Source organism: Barbus barbus (genome assembly GCF_936440315.1).
Source record: "Barbus barbus genome assembly, chromosome: 32".
Lineage (NCBI taxonomy): Eukaryota > Metazoa > Chordata > Actinopteri > Cypriniformes > Cyprinidae > Barbus > Barbus barbus.
The window spans coordinates 3,455,989-3,476,602 of record NC_136760.1 but is presented as its reverse complement, the minus strand read 5'-3'; the positions used below and the strand labels follow the sequence as shown (position 1 = coordinate 3,476,602).

General features: G+C 36.7%; 2 protein-coding genes across 4 annotated transcripts; one reads left to right on the top strand and one right to left on the bottom strand.

The window, feature by feature from the left end:
- Positions 1-13: 13 nt before the first annotated feature.
- On the top strand, positions 14-7,631 carry LOC306851956 (mitogen-activated protein kinase 7-like). Its single transcript, XM_079388500.1, has 7 exons — positions 14-120; positions 834-1,129; positions 2,244-2,409; positions 2,485-3,860; positions 4,642-5,774; positions 6,595-6,728; positions 6,849-7,631. Exons 2-7 carry the CDS (start codon positions 835-837, stop codon positions 7,000-7,002), a joined length of 3,258 nt encoding a protein of 1,085 aa, XP_079244626.1. The 5' UTR covers positions 14-120; position 834; the 3' UTR covers positions 7,003-7,631.
- Positions 7,632-8,370: 739 nt separating this feature from the next.
- Positions 8,371-15,262, bottom strand: LOC306852273 (prostasin-like). 3 transcript variants are annotated; one of them, XM_079388987.1, is made up of 7 exons: positions 15,018-15,262; positions 14,870-14,893; positions 14,649-14,734; positions 12,937-13,016; positions 12,495-12,766; positions 9,487-9,647; positions 8,371-9,372 (listed from the first exon to the last, which is right to left on the bottom strand). In XM_079388987.1, the coding sequence occupies exons 1-7, from the start codon at positions 15,061-15,063 to the stop codon at positions 9,115-9,117; spliced, it is 927 nt and encodes a 308-aa protein (XP_079245113.1). In that variant the 5' UTR covers positions 15,064-15,262; the 3' UTR covers positions 8,371-9,114. The 3 variants fall into 3 exon arrangements, with proteins under 3 accessions (XP_079245113.1, XP_079245115.1, XP_079245114.1); XM_079388989.1 differs by having other exon boundaries at positions 8,566-9,372; positions 15,083-15,221; XM_079388988.1 differs by having other exon boundaries at positions 8,570-9,372; positions 12,970-13,016.
- Between the last annotated feature and the right edge of the window lie 5,352 nt (positions 15,263-20,614).

Below are 20,614 nucleotides of genomic sequence, written 5' to 3'. Positions count from 1 at the left end.
TGGTAGTTTAGCTGCCATTCAAATACAATACGGAAGAACACAAGGAAGTAAAACGGTGCTTCGTGATAGCAAAGAATAGACATGCTTTGAAAGAACCACACAGAATTTCCACTGCTTCAGGTAATTATGACCGCTTTCATTACACAATATTTGCTCTTTTGGGCTGTGTTCTAATATGAAAAGAGAGAAACATGTGAACATGTTGTTATAGCTCTTCTGGGCCAGTACAGGCTCTCAGGCAGGATTAATTGCTCAATAAAGACAGCTACGCCCTCCTGGATGTAGTATGTTATCCCATTACGAGCAATTACAGATATGTGATGTCTGATTCTGTCATTTTATGGTTTCGGTTATAAGATAAGTTACTCACAGCTGTGTGCACCTCGCTTAATTATATTTCTTGACACGATGAATACATAAATGCTTGTTTTATATCTGTATTATTATTTCAAACAAACTGTAAACGCGTGTGTGTGTGTGTGTGTGTGTGTGTGTGTGTGTGTTACATGAAAGTGCTGCTGTTTTTGAAATACTGTTGTCTTTTCTGTTACTGATTAATAGGAAAGATTAGTTAGACCAGGGCTGTCCAAACTCGGTCCTGCAGAGTTTAGCTTCAACCCTAATTAAACACACCTCAAGCTCTTACTAGGCATACTAGAAGCTTCCATGCAGGTGTGTTGAGGCAAGTTGGAGCTAAACTCTGCAGGACACCAGCCCTCCAGGACCGAGTTTGGACAGCCCTGAGTTACACTGTCTGGCATGTCCAAGAGAAGATTAGAGGCCATTATAATAAGCTGAAGAGAAAGTAAAATCTTCTGAATATTTTGTTTCAGAATGTCAACCAATGAGAGGGACGAGACAAATGACACCCAAGCAGTGCCGGCCCGAAAAGCCTCCGAGGGCAACACTGACAAGAACCATCACAGAGGCGTTACAGAAGCTCCCTCTCAGCCTAATGAGGACACAGCCATTGTAACAGATGCAAATACTGTCGCAGATAAGAACTTGGCTCTGCTTAAAGCCCACTCCCTGGATGTGAAGTTTGAAGTTGGGGAAGAATATGAAATTATTGAGACCATTGGTACAGGTGCTTATGGTGTGGTCTCATCGGCCCGAAGACGAGACAATGGTGAGGGTGCCAAGATGCATTTCAATGACTTAAAATAATTAGACTAAATCTTTGATGTCAGAATTCATTATTATTATTATTATTATTATTATTTATTAATATATTATTATTACAGCATTATTAATGTATATTAATAATTATGGTTACTATAAAACAATATTGATAATATTAAAATAAATCATAATTATAAAGATCAAATTAAATGTATTTTAAAAATGCTTTCTTGTTCATTATTATTAATGACCAGAACATTATTTGCTGATTGTTTACTAATATGTAATAAGTATATTTTGTATACTGATTTATATGCAATTAGTATATTTTTAAGATAATGTATTGTAATTGGGGCTGTGAATTTAGCCTGTTAATTTAAGGGGATTAAGAAAATGAACAGAGTCATGTTTCATGACTTGCATGTAAATTTGTTAGGGGTTTTCTTACCATTGCAACACAGTATAAGTATATTCAGCTTAGAAAAAATGCATATCATGTAATCATTTTGATTCAAAATGTAAATAATCAATTATTTACACCTTATTTTTCCCGTAAAAATGGGCCCGGCCATTTGTACGTTTTATGGGTCTTGCTTCCGGTCTCATTGGCTTCCAGCTATTTTTAGCTGTACAAAACTGCTCGTTTTGCTGCTTGAAATTGCACATTGGTGTGTCTTACCACATTATTTTAATGTATTATCTTAATTATGAACACACTGTTCATTTCTTTTAATTTAATTTTTTTATTAAATTTATTTCTGCCAAAAATGCATAAATGTAAATTTTATGTATCCACTTTATTTTTATGTAAAAGCAGACATTGCCATTTTTTTTTACTTGACTTCTAGTGTCACTTCCAGTTATTTTAGCTGTACATGGTATTAGTTTTCATATAATGTTAATTTATTATTGTAATCATAAACACACTAGTTTGTAGCCCAAATAGTTTTACTGTTTACACTTTTTCTTCTAGTCACTTACCTATTCTGTGTTGAAAAATAAGGTGTATATCTAGGTGTTTTAAGGTGCATGTATTATAATCTGTTAATTCAGAATTTCTGAATGTGTTTGGATAGATATTTGGTAATTTTTCGAATAATTGAATTTATTTATGCATTCAGGCCAGCAGGTGGCAATAAAGAAGATCCCTAATGCTTTTGAGGTTGTGACGAATGCCAAACGCACACTGCGAGAGCTGAAGATTCTCAAGCACTTCAAACACGACAACATCATCGCCATTAAAGACATTCTCCAGCCTGTGGTCCCTCACTCGGCTTTCAAATCAGTGTAAGCTTTAGTTCGAAGCAGCAAGCATATTGTCTCCTCGTATTTAATGTGCTAAAAGTGACTCTCTTTCTTTAGGTACGTAGTTCTTGACCTCATGGAGAGTGACCTGCATCAGATTATTCACTCCTGCCAACCTCTGACCCCAGAACACACACGCTACTTCCTGTATCAGCTGTTAAGAGGCCTGAAATACATTCACTCGGCCAACGTCATTCACCGTGATCTCAAGCCGTCCAACCTGCTGGTGAATGAAAACTGCGAGCTGAAGATAGGAGACTTCGGCATGGCGCGCGGATTAAGTGCGGCCCACTCCGAAGAGTCACGTTCTTTTATGACCGAATACGTGGCCACACGTTGGTACCGCGCTCCTGAGCTCATGTTGTCGCTTTACCACTACAGCTTGGCCATCGACCTCTGGTCTGTTGGCTGCATCTTTGGCGAGATGCTCGGCAGAAGGCAGATGTTTCCAGGGAAAAACTACGTTCATCAGCTTCAGCTGATTCTTTCAGTTTTGGGAACGCCACCCGAGAGCATCGTCAGCTCGATAGGGTCGGACCGGGTGCGTTCTTACGTGCGAAGCCTCCCTTCAAAAGCAGCAGAGCCGCTTGCAGCACTGTATCCGCAAGCTGAGCCCAGTGCATTGGACTTGTTGGGCACAATGCTCCGATTTGACCCTCGTGAGCGGATCAGTGCATGTCAAGCCCTCGAACACCCTTACCTCGCGAAGTACCACGACGCAGACGACGAGCCAGTGTGCGTTCCTGCCTTTAATTTTGAGTTTGATCGGCAACCTCTGGGCAAAGAACAAATCAAAGAAGCTATACTAGTAGAAATCCAGGACTTCCATAAGAAGAAGCAGGGCATCAGGAAGAAGATCCAGTTTAGGCCTCTCCATTCTAGTTCGGTTGGGGTGTCTGGTAGCACCCTTTGCGCGGCTCCGCCGTCTCAAAACTTGACAGAAACAGCACAAACTCGCACAAATCTCAACTTCAAACCTACAGACACTACACAAACTCAAACGAATGCAAACTCGTTTCAAGCTCCACATCACCTTACTCAGATTCTGCCACATTTGGCTCAGGTAAGCTGCCAGGATGTGGACATGCCCAGCGCGAACTCAGATGGCCAGCCTGAAACCATCGATCTGACCACTCCCACAGAACCGGTGACAAGCTGCACAAAGGAGGAGCTTGTCTCGTCCAATCAAATGCTTCCATCCCACCCCGTCTCTCAGACTCCGCCCACTTCAAGTATTCCTCAGTCGATCCCTTCACTCTCTCTCACACAGTCCCAGGCTCAGTCGCTCTCTCAAAATCTGACCCGTTCCCTGGGCAAAGGAGGGAAAGCAACAACGGGGGAAGTTACAAAAAAAGAGGGAGCAATTTCAGAAGACACAAAAGCAGCTCTCAAAGCTGCCTTACTTAAATCAGCACTAAGGCAGAAGGCTCGAGGTGAGAGAATTTGTCAGTGTGGCCATAGATTGCTTAACATTGAAATTTGCTCCCACAGAACCCGATTTGATGATCCCCATGTGAGGAACTATATAAAAACCAACTAATTCCCAATTTTACAAGCATTTCACTGCATATCGTACTGTGTATGACTGTGTATGTGACAAATAAAATTTGAATTTTAAAAATTTGAATTTTAAGACACATTTTCTACTGTTAAAAAAATGTTTGTCTTATAAATACACACTAACATTCATACGTTTAGAGTCTGTAAGATTCAATAATTTTTTTCGAAAGAAATTAACATTTTTATTCAGCAAGGGTGTATTTTATTATGCAAACGTGACCATAAAGACACTTACAATATTACCAAAAAAATGTATTTCAAATAAATGCATTAATATTATTTCACAATATTAAGTTTTTTTATTGTGTTTTTGATTAAAATAATGCAGTCCGGTGAGCAAAAGTGATCTTCAGAAATATTTAAAAATCTTACAGACCCCAGACATTTGAACATTAGTGTTTTTATTTATTTTTTTTTTTTTTTTATATTTTATGTTTTATATTTATATAATTTAAATATTATGTGTGTAAAATATTCATTATATTAAGTTGACACTTCCACTTTTTTTTTTTCTACCCACTAATACTGTAATAAACCTGAATAGAAAATTTTAAGAACTTTTTGTTGTCTTATGATTTTTTTTTTTTTTTATCCAATTTTTCTCAGTTATTTCCAAGTTCAAGTACTGTCATGTACTAATTCTCTCTTCCCCAGATGGAGGCTCTGCAGCTATTGGTATCGAATTACTCGGAGGATCTGCTGGAGGTTTATCCTCATCCCTCTTCCCCTCCAACTCTGGACCAGAGCAGAAGAAGCCAATCACGGCCCAGGAGAGACAACGAGAGAGGGAAGAGAAGCGGAGGAAGAGACAGGAGCGTGCGATGGAGAAAAAGAGAAAGCTGAAAGAGAAGGAGAAAAAGGAGGGAAAACAAGGTGAATCTTTGGGTGGCGTGTTACTCAGCGACAACGACAAGAAGCTGTTGGAGCGCTGGGGACGAATGATGGACAAACGGGTGGACAAATTGCAGACCACGGAAACCAATAGTGCCAAGACCGGTGAGGGTAAAACTGTCCAAATCCAGCCAGCAAAAGGAAGCAATGTCATAAAGACAAACTCAGACAGGGGAGAATCGATGGCGCCAAAACAACCCAGCGACGTGCAGGCTTTCAAACCGCCACAAATACTGCCACAAATGGGACAGTGTTTGGCAGATGGAATATTCCACCCAACTCCGACTCATGATGCACAGCCCGTCTGTTTAGGTCCCGCTCAGAATGGAGACGTTGGGTTGGTTGCTGTAGGAGGAGGTGGAAGTGTTGGTGTGGTAACCGCCCCATGTGCCTTTGCCAAAAACAACATATTAAAACCTCCGTTTCTGACTGTTGGAACAATGTTCACCGGTCTTGAGAACTGGACAGGAACAACTCCACACCAACCCCAGAAAACCCACCAACCTCCACCTGAACTGAATAACCCCGCTCACACGGGCTTTGCGCACATGCAAACGCAGCCGAAGCATGTCACGCATGCGCAGTCGCAGTCCAACACTCACATCCAGCTGCTGCCGCTGGAATCCTTTATGACCAAACCATCAGCTCTGAACCCCAGCATCGGCGTCTCGGACACCAGCACGTCTCTTTCCAATCCAGAGATTGCCAGTGGGCCTCAAGCCCTGGACAAACTTTGCGTTTTAGAAGAGCGTCAAAATGGCTCTCATGTGCAGGGCCCTTCAAAACAGCCTCCCGGAGCTGCAGCTCAACCCTGCCTTGGTCTCACTGACACGGGACAACCGGCAAACAGCATCCCTGACATCCACACAGTCACACAGCAGCTCTCAAAGTCACAGGTGAACGTTTTATTTATAATACATGATCATGTGCCTTCCAGTATGAGCATATGGCATTTTTTTATTATGTATTTGTATTTTCTTCCAGGTGAAAGTTTGTTTGCTTAGAAAAGTGAAACCTGTTATCATTTAATTTGATTTGGGTTAAGATATTTATTTGGGTTGTTGGATTATAGCAGTCAAGGAAAACCTGGAACAATTAGGGAATTTTAAAATTAATATTTGCAGGCTGGGGGGGGGGGGGGGGGGGTTATTTTATAGTTTATGTGTGTAGCACCAATGTTCCTGGATGAGAAACACATTTAATACTTTTTAAAATCGATTTTTTTTTTAAATAATTATGATTAGTAGTATTGTTTTAATATTATTGTTATAGATTATTTTTATATAATAATAATAATAACCCCTGAGGTCATGCAAGGCATTACTTTTTTTATTTTTACGTTTTATTATTATCTATTATTTTTAGTTATTGAATAATTTATTGTTAGATTAATTGAAAATAAAACTGTGGCCCCCTAGAGGTCATACCAGGAATTATTATATTTCTGTTTTATTTTCTGACACAAATTTGTTATGCATGGAGGCCTGTTTCTAACTCAGGGTAATGAAGAAAAAGGTCATTATGAAAATAAAGTAGTCTAAAGTCCAAATTGGGGGAAATAAAAATGCAATTATCTTTTTTTTTTTTAATTCATAATTCAAACAAGCTTTCATGTGTACTGTATGTGCTCTGTGACTTGCGTTTGGAAAACATATTAGATTACGTTTTAATTTTGATAATTTGCTTCATTCTTCTCTCAATTGTTTTTCCTGCCAGGTTGAAGACATTTTGCCGCCGGTTTTCTCAGTGACTCCTAAAGGCAGTGGAGCGGGATACGGCGTCGGCTTCGACCTCGATGAACTCCTCACTCAATCGCTCACCGAACTCCAGCACTCCGACCTCAGGGAAAGGTCAGTTCAGATCCTGGTGACTGCAAAGTGCACGCTCTATTTTTAAACTGTACGTCACTGATGATTGCAGTACTCGACTGTAACGTACGTTTCAGTGGTCTCAATTCTCTCTTTCATTAGTCACAATGACTTGGGCCCCCTGTCTGCATCCCTGCTCTCTGATTGGCTCGAGGTACACCGCATGACCCCGGCTGACATGGAGTCACTTCAGCAGGAGCTCCAGCTTGGATCTCCCATGATCCTCTCCGACAACTCAACGCTTCCTGATACCTGATCAGTCCACACATTTTGTCTCCATCCCCTTGTAGAACCAGTTGAGAGCAGTGAACAGGAACTTGATAGCTGTATTGTGCACCGGTGTACGGTAGAGAGAATATGTTTGAGGCTCCAAATTATTAAGGCCTTTACCTAGAATCTTACCCAGAAAAGTGCCTTTATCTTTAATGGGTTCGTATGCATTATTTATTTGTGCCAACATTAAATTATGATGCTCCGTTCGGTTCTTAAGGGGTTTCCATTCTCAGAATTTCAGTGCCATTACCAAGCAATTCAGATCCAGGGAGAAAGAGTTCAGTTCAGTGGTGCTAGTGCCATTCATTCACTCTGGAATATCACTCCATTCAGCTGAGTTTAGAGAATGATTCACTTGAAATAATGACTTGTTTAGAAGACCAGCGTTTAAAGCTATTTTCTAGTACACTACAGTAGGAGCCACCAGCAGGGCAGCAGTATTACGGTAGATGAAACACAGCAGAGCACAATGACATCATGACTGTAGAAAGTAGAAAAACATTTCATTCGATGTTGCATGAATGTCTTGTAGAAAATAGTGAAACATGCAGATTTGCTCAGTTTTACACAAGCAACAAAGAGTATGGTCTTGAATAAAGATATCAAAGGGATTAGTGTGTTGTTTTTTTAATAATGGTATTCTTTTGCAGCATTTTGTTTTTTACAGGCAAACCAAAAATGATTCGGACACCAGATTTTGAATTCAGAAACTGAATTTTTGAGATTTTTTTTACTAGTGGGTGCAGGACACTATAGTTCATTAATATAAGTGAGGACAGCAAAATAAAGTAAACTGTTACATATTATACCCAAAAATTCTTCAGACACTTTAACCTGACCATGTTTTGCTTAAGCATTTTTCTTTAATTGCTAATGTGACCTTTTTACACCACAAACTGAACAAATTTTTTAAACATTTTAAAGCTTAAAACTCATTTTCAGACACCAGTGGGCATCTGAAATAACTTCTGATTCCAGTGTGATGGGGATTCAGATGCATGTTCACTGTATGAGGCAGAAATATATTATTTATGGATTTATATGCATTGCTAAAGGCTAAGTATGACAACCATTGCCATAATAAATACACATTCTTATGAAAATAGCAGAGACCACTTAAACACCCTTGACAAATCGTTATATGAATGTAATCGTAAATAAATATGATTTCATAAATAGAAGGCACTTCGTAGTAATATGCAAATTGAGCTAGAATAAGCCCCGCCTGCATTAATCTTGTTTTTTTTTCTTCAACCTGAATCAGTATGTAAATTAAATGTTACTTTCCATGGGAAAGAAAAAAATACTGATGCTGAATGCACATTAATATTTTTTGGATTAAATATTTTTTGGATCTTTATATAAAAAATAAAAAAAATTATTAAACAAACAAATCTTCCATAGACTTGCATTAAAAGAGCAGAAGCTTATCTGAGAACATGCCAGACAGCAACAGTTGCTATGATAAGATTAGTAATGTTAATGTTTAAAGACGGGTCAATTCCTCAGTCTTTACCTCTACCATAAATATAAACATGCAAAATATATATCGATTACAAAAATCACTTTATTACAATGTTTATTTACAGCATTTTAAGAGAAACAGTCACCAAAAGATACAAATATACAACTGACTTTAGAAAAGCATGAATTGCATGCTAATTTCACAGGTGGTCCTGATACAAAGGTAAATAACATTTATAATTGCCGTGCAAAAGGCTGGATCAAATAAGTGTCTATTATTATTTCCGTATGCATCGTAATTGTCAAATCTCACATTTGTTAAGCTGCCCATGAGAACCATTGGAGTGTTTCAGTTTAAAAATGGCATTATTTGCACAATTTAATTACATGGTTTAATCATCTCAATGTTAATCAGCACAGTTTCAAATAGTTAAAAGAATATATTATAAATAAAGTGGTAAAAGACATACTTATATCTTTCATTTCAAATCAATCGGTGTGTATTTTTGGTACAAACAAAATAGGAAACTACATAAAGTTGTTTAAAAACTGATTAAAAAGCTACTTATGGCATTAAAATCTATTTTTATGTAGGATGGCGTTTTTGGCTTGTGCAAGGATCAGTGTGTGTTTATCTCAGCAGCTGCACCAATACCAGTAGCACCAGAGTCCTGATGAGCACCATGACCCGGTCAGCCCAGAAGTGACTCGATGCACTCTTGAGCTGGACTCCTCCAACGTGGCTCTGGATGAAGTTAGAGAAGCTGGATACTTTGGCATAGACTCCTGGTCGGTTTTGTTTAGCACAGCCGAGACCGAAGCTCACAATTCCAGCTTGCACCCAACTTCCGTCACTGATCTGACACACCAGAGGGCCGCCGGAGTCGCCCTGATAAAGGAACATGCAGAAATATATGATAACAGAAGGGTATTAGAAACAATAAGATATTGGTATTCATATTTTAAAAAATGTTATGTTTTCCTGAAGCAATGCTCTCCTCACCTGGCAGGAGTCTTTGCCTCCTTGTTGGAATCCAGCGCACATCATGTCATGGCGGATGTCAATGTTCTCTGTGGGGTTTATCAGAAACATATCCTGACAAGTATTTGAGTCAATGACTGGCACTTGGACTTCCTGCAACGCCCCAGCGCCCTGCAGAGCAACTGAACAAGACATGAGAAACAACATGAGAGCTTGTGTTTCTTTGTACACACTGAGGGAACAAGAATTTCTTCATTCACTGCTTGTAGCAATTGCCAGTATTTCACACAATATAACTACCAATCAAACGTTTTCAATAATTAAGTTTTTTTTTTTTTTTTAAATCACCAATACTGCATTATTTGATCTAAATGACAGTAAAAACAGTAATATTGTGAAATAGGTTATTATTACTATTTAAAATTACTGTTTACTATTATAATATATTTTAAAGTGCGATTTATTCCTGGGACAGAAATGTAGAATTTTCAGCATCATTTAGTGTTCAGTGTCACATGATCCTTCAGAAATCATTATGGATTACTATTGGTGCTTAATTATTAATAATGCTTCTTATAAGTTTTAATGTTGAAAATTGTTTTTGCTGCTTAATTTAGTGTGTGTGTGTGTGAGAGTGTGTACACATTGATGATAATTTTCAGCATGGATAATAATCAGAGATGTCTCCTGAGTAGCAAATCAGCATATTAGAATAATTTCTGAAGGATCATGCGACACTGAAAACTGGAGTAATGATGCTGAAAATTCAGCTTTGATCACAGCAATAAATTACATTTTAAAATATTTTCAAATATGAAACGGTTCTTTGAAAATGTAATAACATTTCACAATATTACTGCTTTTTTTGTAAATTTCAGCAAATAAATGCAGCGTTGGTGAGCATTAGGGATTAACGGTCTTTACACACCAAGTCCCAAATTATTAAAACATTAAAAAATAAATACGACCTCAAGTTGCGTCAATCACAGTTACACACTGAATATGAAAATTTCAATAACATTTTAAAATGTTAAATTTTCAAAAAAATTGTCAAAAAATTCAGATCAGGTTCAATTTTCTGTTTTTTTTTTGCATCTGTAGCAAGCATTTTGACTCCGTGTGCAAGGTTTCTGTGCGTGACAAATACGAAAAAATGCATACAAAATTTCAGACTCAAATAAATTTTTGCAAAGACTTTATGCTCACCAGGGACTTAATTTTTTTTTTTTAAATGACTCCATAATTTTGAACCTATTGAACTTTAATGACCTTAAGACGACAAACATTTCCAGTGAAAATGTGCACCATAAATTTGCATTAAGATATTAAATAGCAGGAATGAACAATATATCGGAACCTCATCAGTTATCAGTCAATTGGATATTGAGTTGTGCATACTCATATGTGACCCTGGACCACAAAACCAGTCTCGAGTCACTGGGGAATGTGTGCAGCAATAGCCAAAAATACACTGTATTTGTTAAAATTATTGATATTTGTTTTTATGCCAAAAATCCTTAGGATAGTAAGTAAAGATTACGTTCCATGAAGATATTTTGTAAATTTTCTACTGTAAATATATCAAAACTTAATTTTTGATTAGTAATATGCATTGCTAAGAACTTCATTTGGACAACTTTAAAGGGGATTTTCTTAATAATTCGATTTTTTTGCACCCTCAGATTCCAGATTTTCAAATAGTTGTATCTCGGCCAAATATTGTCTGATCCTAACAAACCATACATCAATGGAAAGCTTATCTATTCAGCTTCCAGATTATCTATAAATCCCAATTTCGTAAAACTGACACTTAAGGCCCTGATATACTTCAAACGAAATCGAAGAACGAACTGATGACGACGTCGTCATTTCGAACAAAATCAGGCCGAAACTAATTTTTTTTTCCCCGGTTCCTTTCTCATTCAACAGAGGTCAGGCAGGAGAACAACATCTCCAAGTCACTATAAGAACATAAATACACTGTGTCGAATAACTGAACTGACACAAATATATCCGCACCTGTACGATCGCTCGCGGGGAGACTTTAAAGGTTCAGAGAAAGCATTTAATTGAAAAGCATTTAAAAGAAATTGCAACGAAGCTTGGTGTCGACGACCCAGAGTTATGCAAAAAGCGATGTAGAGAAACATCAGATGCAAGTTTTCCAAAGCCATGAAAAGAATGAAAGAGTAAAGATATAAGGTAGCAAGTACCAAAAACATATGTTTCAAATAAATGTTACACCATACTGCTGCTGTTCTTTCAATAAGCGAATTTAAAAGATATACAATAAATGAAATGCCAAAAGAACATACAATAATAAACCTTTGTTTTTTATCAAATTATGACAACATAAAATATAAAAACGTGTAATCATTTATTCAGTTTAATAAAAGATCTAGATATACCATCATTGCATCGTTGTTGTGTTTAGGGCATAGGACATGTTTCCATGAATCTACACCCCGCCTCCAGCAGCCCGTGGCTGTTGAAATGTTCGAAGACAGTATACTGTCGCTCAGTCTTTTCGAAGGACTTTTTGCTCCCAAACGAACAATGAAAACGAACTTTGTTTAAAGTATATGACTGGTTTGTGGTCCAGGGTCACAAATGCTCTGTGTTAATTTGAAATCATCCAACAAGTCGATTTTCAAGCAATCAGATATAATTGAAGCACACCATTTCCCTATTGCTTCACAATAAATAAAATAGCAGTTCATAAACATCTTTAATTTTACGTGTTTAGATATATTTGCTGTCATCTAACACACTTAATCTTTATAATATCACTAATACATGTAATCTTTAGCAAATCTCATAATGAATATCCATTCACTTTATTCATGTTAAAATAATGTTGTGAGGCCTATTTCACTCGAAGCACTTAAAGTTTTTTTTTTTGTATTTATCAACTTATGCACACTACTACTACTACTGAATGTAATGTCACTCTAAGTTAAATATATTTAACATTACAACTTGCACATGGATGAAATTTCAGACGCCTGTAGCGTGGGTTTCTCACTCACCTCCATCTCTGATGGCACCCCATCCAGTGATCATGCACTTCATGTCGCTGCTGAACTCCACATTGGCATATGGCAAGCAGATAGGCTGAATGCGGTCGGACCACCTGACAGCTGTGGCCAGCTCCACTAGAGCAATATCCTGACCCAGCTGAGGGTGTGTGTAACCCAGAGGAACCACCACACGGTTGATCCTATGGCTGGTCTCGTCCGAGTTCCAGCCGTTCAGCTGCTGCCGGCCAGCGTAAACCATGTAAGAGGAGATGTCACTAGGGCTGGACAAGGAAGAGAAATGTATGTATATATATATATATATATATATATATATATATATATATATATATATATATATATATATATATATATATATATATATATATATATATATAGCCGAAAAATAAGCAAACAGGGATTATATGGGTGTTGAAAAAGGTGTGAAACTTACTTGGGAAAGCAATGTGCAGCAGATAGGACCCACTTGTCTGAGATGATAGTTCCTCCACACACATGTCCTTTATCGTCAGTCTATACGCACACATCAACCAGACATCAGGAGGATATCGAAAAGAAACCACATTTGACAGACAATTCAGAATGCATCCTAAACCTTGACAATAAAATAATTAAAGGTTTCACTGATAACGGATTCAGCTAAGATTTAAATGCTCTTTATTAATTTAAAAAAAGGGAAAGTAGAAATCTAAAAAATAGACGTATATATTGTGGGAAAACTGCAATAAGGAATTAAAAATGCGCAATTCACCTTGCAACTTTTAAAAAGGTGATAAATATATAGCTCATAAATAACTTGGACATAAAATACCTGAAACTCACTTTTAATAAAAGGTGTTATTTTCAGTTATCTATAAAGGTCTCGATAAATTTGTCTTATTTTTTTAATAGCTCACCCAAAAATATGCTGAAAATGTAGTCAACTTCAGGCCATTCAAGATGTAGATGAGTGAGTTTGTTCATCGGAACAGATTTGGAGAATTTTAGCATTACAACTCTTGCAGGGAATGGGTGCCGTCAGAATCAGAGTCCAAACAGCTGATAAATCATAACAATAGTCCACAAGTAACCCACATTTAAACCATAGCTTCTGGCCATAATTCATAATAATGCTTTCCCCTGCAGTCAAAAACCACCAATGTATTTGTTTAGAACTGTTCTAAACTTATTTTCAGCTTGTAAATGGCGCTTGATGCGAGTCTATTTCTCTCCTGATTCAGACGAGACAACTTTTTCACGCATAGAGGACTTGTCTGAAGTTTAAAAACATCTTCATGATGGATTTCTTACAAACACACAGCTTTTCGCTTCACAGGTCATTAATTGATGGACTAGAGTTGTATGGATTATTTGTAACAGTAATATAGATTTTAACAGTAATAGTCACAGTAATATAGATTTTACAGATATAGAGTTACAAAAAACAAGTTGTATAAAAACAATATATATATATATATATATATATATATATATATATATATATATATATATATATATATATATATATATATATAAAAAAAAAGAAAAATACAACAATTAAGATAATACAAGATGTTTTACATTTACATATGATAAAAATTGTAAAACCTTTCCTGGTAAAATCAAATTTAAGTACTTAAGTAAGGACTGCTTGTGGATTATTGTGATGTTTTTATCAGCGTCTTAGACTCTCATTCTCACGGCACCCATTCACTGCAGAGATCCATTGGTGAGCAAGTGATAAAATGCTATATTTCTCTAAATCTGATGAAGATACAAACTCGTCTACATCTTGGATGGCCTGAAATTTTCAGTCTTGAGTGCACTACTCCTTTAAGTAACTGTTTTTGTATTTTTTGTATAGAATAAATGTGACACTTATTATTAAAAAATGGTAGGTAAAATAAGCTAAGGCTTCAGCCTACACCTTTACAGTCAATGTGTAAAATTATGAATAATTATTATAGAATTGTACATGAGACCTGAACAAAAAATCTTGATGATGATGATTTTTCATTAAGGGCATACATTTGATCAGGTTATGCATTAAACTATGATCTCTGTGTTGTTCGACTGAGCTAAAGGAAAGTATTCTATGCAAGTAATTTCTGTGAACTCTGCCTCAGTTTTTCAAAACTTTAGTTTCACAATAGCTGCCATTCTTACCTGAATATCCACCTGCCAAGGCCAAGCGCCTTCTGACGCAGCGGAGCCTCCGACTATCCTGTTCACCAGCTGCGCCCGACCGCATTCTGAGCCAAACACATTGATTCTGGTGACTTGTTTGATTTAATCTCATAAAACACTCACATTTTAAGAATATAAACGGATATAGTAATGTTTTAAGTGTTGACACAACCCTAGTGCAAATTAGGTCAATTTCTTACCTTGAGCCTCGCCCATACAAAACCCTGAATAGCGCACAACATAAAACAAAACAATGTTACAAAGTTACAATCCTACATTAATTGTAATATGTTAACAAAAAATGTCCTTTTTTTAGAAAGAAATAAAGCATTAAAGTTATGCACCTACCAATCAGTATGACGAAGGCAGTCTGAATACATGAGGTGTATCGCATCCTATCAAAATAACTTTACCTTTGTTCCTTCGCAAAACTTCAACTTTGTTTAGAATTCAGAGATGAACGCAAATCTTTAAATAATAAATAATCCCTTCCTTGTTCGACGAAGTCAGGTGAACTGAAGAGCAAGGCTCATGAAAGTTTCGCTCGTGAAAAAAAACATTAGCTACCTGAGATCTTTTTCTTTTTTTTCCCCAAAGAATCTGTCTACCTTTCCAACAATGACCAATCAGGAGCGTTCGCCCCGCCCTCAATGAGCACAAGCCCCGCCCACTCGTTCACCTCTAGCAGTTTTGGTTTCAGAGTTTTGTTTCGAGGAATTTATCCGAGAATGTGGCAGGGCAAGCTGTTTGCAGTGGACTAATGAATGCAGGTTTCAAAATATAGGCTCTAAAATAATCAATCATTTGTGTAATCTCTACAATTTAGTAAGGCTTCAAGGTTTCTACCTTGTTCCGCGGCTTTGTTTAAAAATAATTGATTTCCCGTTAAGAACCTGCTAAATTACTTCAGTTTTAAATTGTGTGGCATATGTCATCTAATACTACTGTGTGGGTTGCAGGGACTTTTGTAAACAGGTTTTAACACTAAGTCCCTTTTTTGCATACACGTGACTGAGAAACAGGCATAACAGGTTCAGTGGGCTTATAATACCTAGGATGTTATCAACAAACAGGGATGGGCAGTATTTCAAATACGTATTTGAAATACAAAAATACTATTTTATATTTTAATACCTTTGAAAAAAATCAAATGTATTTTGTATTTAAATACATTTAATCTTAGTATTTTTGTATTTTCAAAATACATAAAACACTTTTTGCCAATCAACCTCTTTATTCGACTGCTGGTTTCCTGTAACAACTAGTTCAAACCTCAGACATGCCACTTTCATGCTTTTCCCTGGAAAATCTTATTAAAGTCAAAATCATAGATATTTAAGATATTTAATTTTGAATAAAATGAAGCATCCCATTTGTTGAAAACCATATCATCATTCACAGTGCTATCTTTACAGTTAGCTTGTTGATGATTCTGGATTTTCAGTCAAATAAATGCTGTTTTGGTGTCTATAAACCATGCAAAATGCTTGACATGGTTATTGCACTACTATGTGCATGACTTTAATATTAAAACAAAGTGATCTTGCTTTTGTGGGAAAAAAACGCATACCTGTCTCAGCAGGTAAAAAAAGAAAAACCCTGGCAAGGGGAGCATAGCATTAACACTAGTCAGTCTTATTAGGTTTTTTTGGTCAGATTTTGGTTTTATCAACTAGCTATTCAAATGTGTTCATTAAACTTTAATCATTACTGCTTGCTATGGCGATGATATAAAGTGTAAATCGATTAAACTTTTTCTATATCGTTTATATATCGTCGTGGTATGCAAATATATCTGTGGAGCTTTTAGTGGGCAGCAGCTATTGACACGTCAGAGCAATAAAGAAACATGGATAAATGAGTAATAAGCAGCTTTGTGTGTGTAGCCCAAGACAAAGATAACTATAATGCTAAAAAAATAAACATTTAATTGTTCTAAGGGCATACTTACACTAGGCACAGTTGCCTTGTACTAAAGCCCAAGCGTGATTGTCTTTTCGCTAACAGACAGATATCACAGGATTATTACAGCGGCAGCTGAGGATAGTGGTGGAATTTACAGCTTTACATGCAAACTACAATACCTCTTCATCAATAAGATGAGAACCAGACCCATTGTAAATCTAAATGTACTCAAATTAAATTAATTGAAAAGTGTGATATCCAAGTAGTTATAAAAAATGTTTTGCTGTCATAATCATAACAATAGTGCATACAAAAATACTACATTAAAGGTGGGGTAAGCGATTTCTGCCAGCCAATGTTGATATTTGAAATCACCAAAACAAACACGCCCCTACTCTTATAGGGTCTCGCCACTATTTTGATAGCTCCGCCCCACACATACGTAGCCTATGCAACCCAGGCAAAGATTAGTTCTGTGAAACAAAGCAAAAGCAATGTTACATCGTGTCTACACCGGACACGAACGGCACGATAAAATGAATATAGAAGTCATTATAATCAGTGATGCTGTCTACAGTGGATGCTGTGCGCCGCAACAAATCCCCGACAGAAAACTGCTGCCACGTTCTGTTTATGACATGCTGACACAAATTTCAAATTATTTTTAATGGTCGCTTTATCGCGTCCAGTGTAGGCAGAGTTTAGCTGTTGCGTCGCGTCCGGTGTAGTCACAGAGTTACTCACCTATCAAGAAGAACCAAAGCAACTTTGGCGTCCGATCGCAGGCCTTTCGCTCCTTGAGTTCTCTCCAGCACTGGAAAGCTGATCTGATATTACACGGGTCCTACTTCTTGCCTTATCATTCCTTATCGTCTTCTGCATTTGTTTTTTTATCCACCATATCTTTCTCACTCGGCTCGGCTGTTCACTGAACGCTCTCTCCTCCACATCATGAGTAGACACTGCTGATTGGCTACAAGTTTGTTTTGGTACTCGGCCCCGACTCAGTTTTGTAATGTGTTTTTGAAAAATTACATACCCCACCTTTAACTGTTCCATGCACTGGACACAGTATAGAGCAGACACACTTGTGAAATGAACTGGACTTTGGGAGTCAATCATGCTCAAGCACGGATCAGATCCCATAGTGTGAGCACATCCTAAATCTAAGTGAATAGAAGATAGCACACCACAACTATAACCATAAAAGCACAAACAATTATGAATGATAAAAACATTGACAGCCAATCAGAATAATTTCTGCTTTAAAGAGCTTGAGCATTTAGTGACAGATGACACAACTACATTGTATACTTAGAATCCACTAATATAGTTATCTTTATAATTATCGTTCTTGGATTATCGTTCAGTGAAGTAACAGGCCTTAATAGTGTTACTTCACTGGATGGCCAATTTCACATGAGTATTTTCAAAATACAAAATACTGTATTTGTATTTAAATACCTTTTCCCACACAGTGGGATTTTTATTTTAAATACATTTTGATGTATTTTTGCCCATCTCTGTCAACAAAGAATAAGTGCATTTATTTTGTGATCATGAATTTGTGATTTTGTGGTAGTCACATGTTGCAGTGTTAAATCAGTCATGACTTACACTACAATAACCAGTGTAATCTTATAAAGTGTAATCTAAAAAGTACTTTAAAAACAATGTAAATTGAAACTTCCTCGTTAGTTTAAAAACAACTTTTACTGAAACCAAGCTGCCAAAATAGCCTACTTACATTGGCCTATAGAGATGAATAAATCAGTACAAGACTTCCTGTTGCACCTGTAATCAACTCTAGCAATAGAACAACTGTAATCATATAAAGTATAATATGCAAAGTTATTACCCAGTCAGTGGGCTTTCACACTGACATCTTAAAGAAGAAATGCCCCTTAAAGCAGAGTATTTTAACCAGAGGGCCAAAAACAGCATGGAAAACATATCTAGTAAATATTATAACTGCTATTGATGTAATTTTTTTTTAACAACATTAGAAGTGAACACCAGGAAACTTAAAATAAATATTTAAAAATATTTGACGGCATTCTATGGTTGACAAATCAGTATTCCTGAAAGAAGCAAAATAATTAAAAAAATAAACAAATAATAAAAAGAGATGTACAGAAAAGGTTGCAGTGAAATTAGCAGTTATTTTACACAAAAAGTTGAATTCTTAAAGGCACAGTTCACTCGAGAATAAAAATTCTGTCATCCTTTACTCACCCTCATGTCTTTCCAAACCGGCATGAATTTCTTTCTGTTGAACACAAAATGAGATATTCTGAAGAATGTGGATAACCAACAGATGACGTTGTGCATAATTACCATTACATATTGAAGTCAGTGGCTACCATTGGCTACAACTGTTTGGTTACCCACATCTTTTTTATGTTCAACAGAAGAAAGAAATTCATACAGGTTTGGAACAAATTGAGGGTGAGGAAACTAGGACAGAACTTTCATTTCTGTGTCAACTATCCCTTTAAATCAGGTTACAGCGTGATCTGTCAATAACAGAGTGTTGCTTTAAAGCAGATGGGTTATCTCGGGTTATCTATCATGGATGTTTCGGTGGAAATTTGTAGGACACTGGACAAAATTATAATAGATTTTGTTTGGAATTCTAAAATAATAAAAAAGAAAGCATTAGCTGATCGAACTATGGGGGGTCGGGGGTTTTTCCTCTATTGATAATTGCTTTGAAGAGAAAGACATTTTTAAATAACCCCACGTCCTGTTAGAACTTTATTTCAACATCTAAAATATCTTTAACTTTATCTAGTTTAAACGGGCTTTAATAAGTTGGTCCCTTGTAATTATAATTTTTCTCCATGCACATAGTTTTATTTGGACCTATAAAAATATTAGATAGAAAAATAAATGTTTTTTTTTCATAATTGGTTTGATAAAAAAATATACTTTTAGTCAGTCAACTTTTAGAGGATTGTGGTGTCCTTTTCACTTACAGTCTGAACAATTTATGCAAGAATTCTCTTTTCCAGTCCCCCAAGAGAATATGCCATTGTTTTTGGTGCAATTGCTGATTGTAAACCTTTAGTCAAGTCCAGAGCCGGCGCCAGGTCACCTCCGTCGGGGGGGCATTTCAATTTCCAGGGGGAGCACAAATCACGCACAGTAACTCATTTGGGGGGGCACGGCCCGGGAGTGGGCTCGTCCAGGGCGGGCACTAGTGACTGACAGGGCGGGCCAGGTCCCCCATTGCCCGCCCATAGCGCCGGGACTGGTCAAGTCTGGCCCTAAACATTCTTTAGACTCTCCTATTTTTGACAACACTAACTTATATGTTGACCAAATTCTTTTCAATAGCCTACCATGTCAAACAAAGACATTCGTAATAGATCTCAGATTTCTTTACCTGCTTGTGTGAGTTTTTGAAATATCATATATCTAATAATGTTGTTGAAGTCTCTATTAAAATCCATATCCATAAATGATAAACTTGTTAAATTTAATAATAGGATTTCCCCCAATTGCTCCTTTTGTCATTAGCCCCGTCCCCCTGCACCGCAACCCAGTTCTGATGGGGCTTACAGCAACCCTCCTTCACATCAAACAAATGTCACGCCCTGATATTTTGTGATGTAAATGTCATAATCTATAACTATTTTATAGTAAAAGTAGGCTATTGTAGGCTAACCGTGTTTTTTGGGGCGTTTTTATTACCAGTTGTAGCCTATAACCACAGTTTTACTTCAAATACCATATGGTTAGTGTAGCAAAAGATGTTTAATTTGTTTTTACCATGGTTTACCTATAGTAGGCTAACTGTGTTTTTTGTTTGTAACCACTGTTAATTTTTGTTATGGATATTTTCATGTTATTTTATATCTTTTTTTTTTATTTTACGGCATGTATTTGTGAAAATGATTAGGCTATATGTTTAGCACACACCACATAATGCTGTGCATTTCAAGGCACTTCAGTAGATTTTAACACTGACAAAACATTAAAGACTTCAATGTTACCTATGTTTTGTGTTAAAATTCTTTTTTATATATCAGTAAAAA